General features: G+C 34.3%; 2 protein-coding genes across 4 annotated transcripts in view; one reads left to right on the top strand and one right to left on the bottom strand.

The window, feature by feature from the left end:
* Positions 1-12,132, top strand: part of LOC114338522 (protein decapentaplegic) — a 349,390-nt gene that overhangs the window by 55,517 nt on the left and 281,741 nt on the right. The gene's annotated exons all lie outside the window — the stretch shown is intronic.
* LOC126880960 (inhibitor of growth protein 4-like) lies at positions 9,567-10,049 on the bottom strand. The gene has a single exon (XM_050645042.1). The coding sequence runs from the start codon at positions 10,047-10,049 to the stop codon at positions 9,567-9,569; it is 483 nt and encodes a 160-aa protein (XP_050500999.1).

Raw genomic sequence — 12,132 nt, 5'->3', positions numbered from 1 at the left:
CTAAGTAACTTATTTCTGAGTCCCCTTTTAGACATTGTCTTTTTGTCAAGTGCCTATTTTATTCACACGAGTTGGGAGGAAATACTGTCAATTACAGTGCATAATGGCAATGCGTTCTTATCTTGCCAAAGCTGCATTCCTCCAGAGTTCACCAACTCTCTGAAGCATCGCTTATACAATTTTTTTCCCTGTGCCACGCCAATGGAAGTCGAAGCGCCAAGCATTAGTTAATTAAAAATGTAATATTTATTACACCAACAACTGTGGCTCAATCCCCTATAAACGTAATAATCAATGCTCAATACTACACATGCTCAAAAATATTTTCAGTAGTAATTACACGAGAGCTCTATAATTATCGATTTGTATCCCGAGTGACACTTTGAAGGGGAGTGAAAGAGACCAGGGAGAGAAAGTGAAATTATGTCAATGTGTCACGAGGGCAAAACAAATCGATAATTAAGAGCTCGAGAGTAATTCGGTAAGATTATTTTATGAATAAAACTATCTTTTCAAATCATTTTAACTAATATTATATTGATATCTTCGCCTGAATATTTGCTAAAATCATCATTCTCTTTGCCTTATCCCTATGCAGGGTCGGCTTCCCTAATTGCATTTCTCCACACAATTCTATCTTGGATCATATCAATGTCAATCCCCTTTACCAACATGTCCTGCCTTATCGTCTCCCCCAGGTGTTCTTTGGTCTTCCTCTCCCACTCCTTCCAGGAATCTGCACTTCAGCTATTCTTCGTATTGGGTGACTAACGTCTCGACGTTGAACATGACGAAACCATCTTAACCTATGCTCTCTCATTTTGGCATCAATTGGTGCCACACCTAGACTTTCCCTAATATACTCATTTCTAATTTTATCCTTCTTTGTCACTCCACTCATCCATCTAAGCATTCTCATTTCCGCCACATACATTCGTTGTTCCTCTTTCTTCTTCACTGCCCAACATTCAGTTCCGTACATCATAGCCGGTCTTATGGCTGTTTTATAGAATTTTCCCTTCAGCTTCATTGGAATTTTTCTGTCACACAACACACCACTCGCTTCTTTCCACTTCATCCATCCAGCTCTAATTCTACTGCATGCATCTCCATCTATTTCTCCATTACTCTGTAATACCGATCCCAGGTACTTAAAACTATTGCTTTTTACAACCAGTTCACCATCCAAAGATACCATTTTATTTGTAGTAACTTCATCTTTAAATGAACATTCCAAATACTCTGTTTTTGTCCTACTAAGTTTTGTATATTTGCTCAAATCTGACGTAAAATGCTTGACGACGGGAAATTATCAAAAATTCTCGCTGAAATTTTTATTCTTGTAGGTTTCTATTGGTCAGAATCTCTATGTTAGAAATAATAATTAAAAAATTCACTATCGAACACCTATGCAGCTGGATTTTCAGATCTCAAATCCGTCTAGATTGGTAGTTACTCACCGTAAAGACACCCGATATAAATATATCTTAAATTTTAAAGCAAAATAATTTCTGAAGTTAATGGATTACCAAGTAAACAAGAAGCGTAACAGATCACAGGAAATTTTCCGCATTAGAAACCAGTGAGTTGGGGAAAGAGGCTGATGATGAGGTTGCCTATATCTAAAGTGACCAATTTACGGTCTCCAAAGGATGCCGGTGACCAGTTTGCTACATCTCTTAGATCCCTTATAATATTATGGTAGGCTATTAAATGAAAACGAAGACAGACAAGAATTTGCAATTGTAGTAGCCAACCTCCATAGAGGAGAGGGTACATTAAGAAGAAGATTAAATGAAAGTTCGTTATATATCAGATAAAAAGAGGTACGCCTGGGTAAGATCAAATACAAAAGTCGAGGATATCAAAACAAAAATTTCCTAACACAAAAAGGCGACATGCGACACTGCTAGACAATGAAACGAAAACGACAATAGACTACCCCAGCTAATTGAAATACGATTCGAAAATAATATTTCAACCAGCTAAGATAGCTATACTTCACCCCAGCCTAGCTCATTATCTCTAGGTGTGTGTTCGTCTTGTCCCAATCTTAGATATGAACTCTGAAAATTCAGAATGGAGCAAATAAAACAATAATATTTAACCAATCATGTTTATTGTTCAATAAAGGTATATAGGGCAGTCAATGAGGTTATTTGGCTCCGAATTCCATTCTACTACATCGATTTATTTGATATTTTCACAGTAAGTAGGAAATAGCTCAAGAAAGAAAGTCTACCCTATACTGATATGTGCTTTGATCTTGGGGGTGGTTCCCGCCCCTTCTCGGGGGTGAAAATTTTTTTTGGTTAAATTAGCCACGGATGTGGCTAGAGAACCTAATTCTAAGCAAAAACTGTTCTATAATTTTTTTTTTTTGAAAACTCAATACTTTTTGAGTTATTCGTGGTTGAAAATTAGTCATTTTCATCGAAAAATGACACCTTTTTGGACGGTTTTTGGCGAATACCTTAAAAACCATGCGTCTAACGAAAAAACTATACATCTATTTTTGTAGCTTATAAAAAAAAAGAGATTAGTTCTTTCATAAATCTTCTAGTTATAATATGAAAAGATATCTGGTAGGTGAGAATAATTTGTTTTTTTATGCATGCTGAAATCGGTGTATTCAACTTGAAATAACAGAGAAACGGTCGATTTTAGGTGTATAATGATACTAATATCTTTTGTAGTGCTTAGAAATACCTTTAAAATGAGCAATATTAAATGTCGATTACATTCAAACTAAGCGAGATATGTTGCAAAAAAATTGATGACTGATGTATTTTAAGAAAAAATGAGAAGTGTATTTAACCCCTCGTCCATCAGAATATAAATGCATCGTTTTCCTTTTACAATACTTTTTATTATAGTGTTATTTCTATGTTCAAAAAGCTAAACGGGTTTAAACTGAACGGTTTTTGAAAAAAATAAGATAGAATTATAGAGCGTATTTTTAAATTTTCTTAAAAATCTTCCTTTTTCTCCACGTAACTCAAAAATGATAAGCGATACGAAAAAACATACCACACAAAAATGTAGGGTATTTTTTGATAAATATTTTGTTTTTGTTTGAATTACTGTTACTCTTATCATTTTCAAGTTACATGGAGACAAAGGAAGTTTTTTAAGAAAATTTAAAGATGCCCTCTATAATCTAATATTACTTTTTTTTCAAAAAGCATTCATTTTAAACCCGTTTAACTTTATAAACATATAAATAACACTATAGTAACAGGTATAGTAGAAGAAAAACGATGAATTTAAATTCTGGTGGATAGGGGTTAAATATACTTCTCAGTTTTTCTTAAAATACATTAGTCGTCAATTTTTTTGCAACATATCTCGCTTAGTTTAAATGTAATTTACATTTAACATTGCTCATTTTAAAGGTCTTTTCAAGCACTACAAAAAGTATTGGTGGCATTATACACCTAAAATGGACTGTTTCTCTGTTATTTCAAGTTAAATACATCAATTTGAGCATGCACCAAAAAAAAAAACTCTTTTCACCTACTATATCTCTTTTTCTGTTACAACTAGAAGATTTTCGAAGAAGCGAGTCTCTTTGTTTTTTTTTTAAACGCTTTTATTTAGTTCAATAGTTTGTGTCAAATCTTTAGACGTTAATTTGACTGCCTTTTCTTCAATGCAAATGAATGAAAATTTGCAGACATATGCATTCGCGGGAACAATACACGAAGAGTCAATCAAAAAATTTTTTTCATGTTTATTAATTGTTTAAATAAAAAAAAACGATTTTAATGGAAAACGCTTAAATTCTCTTGTTTTTTACAATGTAAAAACTTGAAACTTTTACGGATTGTATAGCTAATGATATGAACAATACATAATTTCACTTTTTACGTTAATTGTGTTAATGCTTCATTAATAAACAATAAAGTTTCAAATGTTTTGCCGATTCCGACTACTTTTCATGTTAGTACATATATGTTTTATACATATTTTAATAAACATGACGATATATTTTAAGGTTTGAAAAGTGTAAGACTAAAAAGTAAAAAATAAAAAAATATGAAAAAAAAAATTTTTACGAAACGCTTTTCTTTAGTTGCGAGTGACTAAAATTAAAAATATTATAAAAAAATCAACCAAAAAGCAAATAATTAAAAAAAATGAAAAATATAACACATTCTTTAAAGAAAAGCGTGGGGCGAAAACCGTTTATTCGATGAACACGCGCCACGCTTTTCTTTGACGGATGTGTTAGATTTTTAAATTTTTTTTTTATTTTTTGCTTTTTGGTTGATTTTTTTATAATATTTTTAATTTTAGTCACTCGTAACTAAAGAAAAGCGTTTCCTAAAAAATTTTTTTTTCATATTTTTTTTTATTTATAAGCTACAAAAATGTTTTATATAGTTTTTTTAGTTAGATGCATAGTTTTTAAGTTATTCGCAATAAACCGTTAGAACAGGTGTTACGTTTTAATGAAAATGGCCAATTTTCAACCACGAATAACTCAAAAAGTATTGAGTTTTCAAAAAAAAGTATACAACAGTTTTTGCTTAGAATTAGGCTCTCTAGCCACTTCCGTAGAAATTTTAAACAAAAAATTTTCCACCCCCGAGAAGGGATGAGAACCACCCCCAAGATAAAAGCTCACATCGGCATAGGGTAGACTTTGAATTAGAAGGTAAGTAGAGGATAGTCCCAAAATTTTATTAAATTCCATGCAGTAGGATAGAATTCGGAGATAATATCCTATTCTTGCTCCCATTGACTGGCGTAATAATAAAAATGTGACTTATTAAATGCATTAACAAATATATTCAAATTCTTGCCAAAAACTAACAATTCGTAGATTATACTTATGGCTTTTGGTATCTGGTTCGCTGGTAACTTCTTGATGTCGAATGGTACTGCTGTAGACTCCTTGTAGACCAGGGCCGATGTTCGGCCCTAGGCCCCTGCAGCTGGAGATGGTAGTCGTTGCAGTCTAGATGTCATGGTCTCATTGCTATCAGCCTTACGGCCGGTTTCACAAAGTAAAGTTAACTTGTGGTTAAGAGATAACCAGAGGTTACCCCAAAATATGCGTTTTAGTTTCAGGTCAACGGCGAAGTATGGTTAACTCACAGAATTTTTAACCAGAGGTTGGAGTGGATTACCCCTATGGGTATACCCAGAAGGTAACAATTATTAAACTGAAACGCATATTTTGGGGTATTTTTGAGGTTATCTCTTAACCACAAGTTAACTTTACTTTGTGAAACCGGCCGTTAGTGTCATCGCCGGCGATAGGCTTTTTGCTGGAGGCTCCCGAAGGGAGAAAGATTTGATTCCTTTCCAAAAACTATAAGATAAAACGTGTATAAGTCAAACATCAAGAAGAAAAACCAAAACGAGCCTTTGGCAAATAATCGTAAAAAGTAGTAATTGGCAAAGGAATAAAATAAAATTAATACTGATGGAATAGTTAAATAATTTGATTACTCACATGCATATACAGTCGGAAAAATAAAAGAATACCCATGAACGAAAATATAAAACTCGCTGTATTTTCCTGTCACCGTGTCACAAAGAAAATTGCCCAGCGCAAGTACATGTAATAATAATTATTACATGTACTTGCGCTGGCCAATTTTTTGTATGACACGGTGACAGGAAAATACAGCGTGTTTTATATGTTCGTTCATGGGTATTCTTTCATTTTTCCTACTGTATATAAGTTAAATAGATATATTTAAAACTAAAATATCAGAACACATGGAAACACTTTGACATTAAAGGTTAGGTTAGATACGTAAAAATGATTATAAAAAGCTGTTAGCTGTAGAAATCTAATTAAAATATGATATGTAATATTCTTACCCCAAGAGAGATGATTGTTGAAATAGAAATGCTTTAATTTTGGAGCTTCTTTGGCTTTTATACCGAAATTAATTTTCCACCACCATATTGAGAATTGAGAGACGAAGTGTCACTGCCATGACAGTGGGACGTAGGAAGTGGCAGGCATATTCCGTATTAAAAGACAGATATCTAGAGTGTAAGGATATACAGGGTACGTTTAGTATGTTCAGTTGATGATTTAAATAAAAAGATATATAGTAAATAGAAGATAATAAAAGAGGGCGCCAACGAGTTTTTAACGAAGAAAACTGGTAAAACAAGTACAGAAGATAATTATTAATGAAATATTAAAGAAAATAAAGTAAAATAATTATTTAAAAATAAAATATCAAAGATGTGACGTTTGCAACGTTACAACAAAAAGACCAACGTTGGCATGCCACAATACAACATTGGAGACCGTACGAAGATAGACGACCAGGAGGAGGACCACAGATGAGATTGGTAGGTGACATAAAAACAATAGCTGGAACAAATTTTCTCTAGAGGACTATCTCCGTACATGGACGATAGAAGGCTAAGGAGAAGAACTGATCTTCTGATAAAATAAAAAATAAATCATCAATATTGGCGATATAACCATAACTAGGTACAAACAATGGCAATTGAGTTTTTGTTCCTCATATTGTAATATTATTTCCATTGTTTAAAACTAGTAGTTATGTTTCAGCCAATCACAATCAAGCAGGCAGGCAACCTAATTCAAGTCTTACTTTTAGTTTTAAACAAACCACGTATTTCTTAAAACAAGTACGCTACTGTTCTTCGAGTGTTTTCGAGAGAAACACTGGTGCCTGATTGTCTGTTGTTTCAACAGGTGCGTTTTCTAAATATCATCTACAGTTATTTTCCTTTTCTTTCTGGTTGAAATTTGGTAGCAAATATCGGCGTTTTTAATGCCATGGGATATATTCTTGTTTATTTTTTTTTGGCAAATTTAATTTATTATTCCCGATGTTGCTATGTCAAAGTTGTTCCAAGTTACCATGGTGTTTGGTAAAAATCGACAAGCTTTTAGAGAGAATGATTATAAAGAATAATTTATTATTGTATAATAGAATGAAGAAACTTTCTAGGCATAATCTGAAAAGATTATTATACATTTACTTTTTATACACTTGGTCAATTGAAACACATCTTTGGTCAGGTTAGCCTTGGAATCAATTGTAATCACTCAACTGCCATTCTGCAATGTTAGTGTTGTTTGTAAACATCACACTTGTTTGTAAACATCAGTTCCTATAATGTGTGTCTGACTCCTATGTTAAATATTGTGACTTAAAAATGGTGTTTGTTGTTAACAATCTGTCCAAAATCAGCGTGAAGTCATTCAATTTCTGTATGCTGAAGGTTTGCAATTATTATAAATTCATACGCGAACGTAAGTAGAATATATCTGTGGTACTAAGGCAAAACCCGATATGTCAAAAATTATCGATTTTTCGTTTTTAATGCCAACATGTACCTTGAGCGATAAAGAATATGATGACAAAACCCAACATGGCTAAACGCATCAATGTAACCAGTAGGTGATAAAATTAGTTTCCGATATGTCCACTATTACAACAATACCGCGAACTTTTAAACTCATCTGCTGCAAAATCACGTTTTTTGACATATCGGGTTTTGCCTTAGCACCACAGATATGGAAACGCATGTTTTGCATATCCAACTCAAGGTGCTACTCTAATCAAATATATAAAATAATACTGAGAGCCTGGAATGAGCAACAAATCCCAGAAGAGTGGTTTATTGGAATCGTTTGCTCGCTACACAAAAAGGGTGATCAATTGGAATGTAGAAACTATAGGGGAATAACCCTCCTTAATACAGCATACAAAATATTTTCTAGTGTCTTACATGGTCGCCTAAGTGCATATTCAGAAGAGCTTCTTGGAGAATATCAGTGGTTTTAGGCCTGGTCGATCAATAACAGACCAGATCTTTGTGCTAAGGCAAATACTGGGAAAATCAATGAATTCAATATCGACATATTATACCATCTCTTCGTAAATTTTAAATCGGCCGATGATAGTGTCCTAGGAAATACGAGGCGTGTTTTTTTAAGTAAGTACCGTTTTTGAATTAGAAAAAGACCTGCAAAGATATGGCAATAATTTTATTTTTACATGAAAGCCTGTACCTTAATCTACTTTTCTACATAATTTCCGTGAATATTGAGGCACTTGTCATAACGTGGCACCAGTTTTTGAATACCCTCCTGATAAAATTCTGCCGCCTGACTTGTTAACCACTGCATCACAAATTCCGGTAATTCAAGTTCTCGGTCACAATGCGATACAAAACACTACGAGAATACTGAGGAAAGCAGTCGGACAATGATGAAATTGTAAAGCGTCTGTTTTCTCTCACCTTTTCGTCCACTTCTGCACCAAATTTTCATTAACGACCGAAGGACGCCCACTCCGTTCTTCATCATGCACATTTGTGCGGTCATCTTTAAATGGTCTCACCCATTTCCTTACCATTCCATCACTCATAATGTTTTGTCCGTAAACTTCAATGATCTCACGATGAATATCGATCGGTTTTACGCCTTTAGCACTAAGAAATCGTATAACAGCCCGTACTTCACAATCAGCGGGACTCACGATTGTTGGAGGCATCTTAAACACTGGAGTAAACAAGTATACAATGAAGAATCATACTGTAATGGCGTCAGTGTGCGTAGACAAGAGATGTAGGTAACCAGGGCTCATGCGCGGAACGCCGACCGTATCGCTGCGGCGGCGGAATCGCAAAACGTAACTCGTAAATTGTATGAAGCCATGGATGAATTCTACACCCCTGATAAACTGATAAGATTGGTTAAGGTTAAAATTCGTAAAGTTGTTTGCAAAGTCGAAATACAGGGCGAACAATCACAGGCGTTGGGCTGCGACAGGGAGATGAGCTGGCGTGTCTCCTTTTCAACATAGCTCTGGTAAAAACGGTCAGAAATGCCCAATAGACAACATAGGATATATTTTTAATAAATTATTCCAAATTTTGGCATATGCAGATATGGACCTAGTTGCCCGCAAAACACGCAAGCTAAAAGAAATGTATACCACCTTTTCCAATGCCTAAAACAATATGGGCTTGCAAGTAAATGAGGAAGAAACTAAGATTATGCCATCAACACCCAACATTAGAGCCAGAAACATCGGTTCATCAGAAACTAATTCACGGTTGATAACCTTTGAAGTGGTGGACAAATTCACATACTTAGGCTCCCTGATCACCAAGGAGAACGTCATGATGGAAGAAATCAAGAATAATCCTAGCAAACAAATGCTATTTTGGATTGAGTAGACATATGAGAAGCAGAAACTTGGACCAAAAAACAAAAATAACCATATAAGGTAAGTGAGCTAAATATTGCCATGCTAAGACTTATTATTTTTTATTAAATACAAATTTATTTGAAATAACCTGTAAATTTATTAAACAAGTAACAAACATGTTTATAGTCTAATTTCTAAACAATTATAAAAATAAAACAATCAAAAAAATATATATTCTTCTTTTTTTAAACGATTGCCAACTGGCAATATTTGGAACCTATACTCTTAATATTACCACAGTACTGGCAATAAAAGGAACAGGTATTTTGTTAATAAAAATAAGTAATAATATTGAACCTTAACATTTTAAAAACTATTCTTGAGACATATATTAAAAGACTATTCTTGAGAACAATTGGGGCATATGAATTTATCCTTATCATGTTTAGTAAGACCCACACACTCTTCATGCACGTATTGACCACATGCAAGACATAATCTCATATCAGCCTGGCGGTCTTCATTACATACATGACAGAACCATGATTCACTACTTTTTAAATTCTTGTTTATTTTCTTTTCTTTATGTTCTTTGTTCAGATTGTCTTGTTCTTTTTGATCTTTGTTTATTTTCTTTTCTTCCTGTTCTTTGTTTTTGTCTTTTGATTTTTCTTGTTGTTTGGAAGGTTCTTTGTTACTTTTACCTTTGGGTGGTTTTACTATCGCTGTGGAAAATAAATCCTTCGTAATTTCTTGAGCTTTGCTATTAATTGCTGGTTTTCGCTTTGTAGCAGTTATCTTGATTAGGGGCGAAATTAGTAAGCCCATACCTTTAAAAGAAGTGTCTGGTTCTGGAACTTTTTCGGGAGTGAATGGTACCATATTTTCATCTCCGCTGTTTATATCATCGGATGTACTATCATGAATACTGAAATCTGATTCAGAATGAGACGACTCGCTATATAAACGAAGACGTTTTGTTGATTTTTTTTTATTACTTATTCCACTTGTGGAGGGAGCGTTTTCATCAGCTGTAGAAGTTGATGGATTATTTACGTTGTTATCGTCGACGTCTAGTGGTTCTAACACATTTTCTTCAATATGCGTTATAAGACTGGGTGCAAATGCTGATTCAGGTATGATGTCTGGGTTAAAAGGAAATATTCCAGTTGATTTGAACCCAGAGATGATGTTAGCTGGTGTCATCGCTTTTAACCAAACTTTACTAAATATTTCACCAAATCGCATTTTGGTTAAATTTTTCCCAGGTTGAGTTATCAAAAAATTTAAAACCTCCTGATCCCAAAAAGCCTCATAACTTTTGAAGACTGCTTTATCCATAGGCTGCAGTTCATGCGTGGTGTTACTTGGAAGACAAAATAAAGTAACACCATAATTTTCTGCAGCTTCAACAATACTTATGTCCAGATGCGATTTTGCACCATCGAATATCAGGAGTGTGGGTCCTGTATTCTTATACTTTGCAAAATGTGCTAACCATGAAATAAACGACTCATTTGTCATGCTCCCTTTCTGTGTCATCATTACAGTTGATCCTGGTGGTAGATGATCATTCCATTCAGGCTTCAATCTTTTCCCTTTGAAAAGAATGAACGGTGGGATGGCTTGCCCCAGGGCATTTCCACAACCCACAATACTAACATTTTCACCGTGCTCAGGGGCTGTCAAGTGGATACGTTTAGCACCTTTCTTGGTCAATACGGTTTGCTGTTTATGGATCGTTAGACGGCAACCTTTCTCGTCTATATTGTAAACGTTTCCAGGTTTATCAAACAATTCCAATTTAATGAATACTTCCTCCAATTTCTTAAAATAATCCTTCACAATAAATGGATTCATTTTCTGTGCTCTTGCTGGATTCATTTGCTGAGCCTTCCTTCTAGCCACATCGGGATGTCTTGCAAAGAATAATTTCAGCCATTTCCTTCCTGCTAATTTAGATGTATCAGAAAAGGGATTAGGAATGTTCATTATCATCGCATACGAAAATACACTTCTTCTTACTATTTTACTGGTTATTGGCATGCCCACCTCAGCTAGTTTATGGATTCTGCGAACTAGATCTCTTTCTTGTTCAAAACTTAAAACACTTTTCCTTCCAAGTCGTTTAACCGAATTTTGGTTGCGATAATGTAGTCCAAGTGGTGTTCGAAGTATTTCACATCGTAATGAAGCTTGGCTTATACTGCTTCCAGCTCTTATTGCTTCTAACGCTGCAACGAGATTCGCCTCAGACCACATGGCTCTCTTTCTATTCGGCATTCTGCTGAAAAGAAAGTTTTTATTAATAATAAGTAAATTTTCATGTTAGGTTCCAAATATTGCCATGGCAATATTAGGAACTATCTCATGTGGCAATATTAGGATCATTACTACTATGGAACAAAAATGGCGATTTATGTTTTATTCTGTATAATATTGATTAAACACGATATGGATTAATAAAGTACTTGAATGTACCTACCTGATAACGTTCTCACCCTTCTATAATCGATATTAGCAAGCTTATAACAATCACTACAGTTTTCCCACGTTTTTATAAACAAATCGTACGAAATACAAACTGCTTTGCCGTGAACAACAATAGTGACTGGTTCCACCTATAACGTGTTTAGAGTGGTTGTTTTAATTCGATATTTGAGCTTACATTGCCATCTGTGACTCAAGGGACAAATTAATAAATTTATGGGGAGTGGCAATATTAGGAGCATGGCAATATTTGGTGCACTTACCTTATAACCAGTGTTGACATAATGGATCGGAAACATGGAGCATCTCCAAGGCAGATGAAAACCTTCTGCTTATATTTGAACGAAGGGTCCTGAGAGGAATATTCGATGGAATTTGTGAAAATGGTGTTTAGATGATTGTTTGTACAACTACGAGATATACCACAGATATTAACATATATTTGGTGGTAAAGACGTAGTATCTCTTATAAAAT

This window comes from Diabrotica virgifera, chromosome 2 (genome assembly GCF_917563875.1).
Source record: "Diabrotica virgifera virgifera chromosome 2, PGI_DIABVI_V3a".
Lineage (NCBI taxonomy): Eukaryota > Metazoa > Arthropoda > Insecta > Coleoptera > Chrysomelidae > Diabrotica > Diabrotica virgifera.
This window is presented reverse-complemented; position numbering and strand designations above follow the sequence as displayed.

Bases quoted from the DNA above. Each gene is read 5' to 3' on its own strand.
- LOC126880960 (XM_050645042.1), bottom strand. From the start codon at position 10,049: ATGGTACCATTCACTCCCGAAAAAGTTCCAGAACCAGACACTTCTTTT.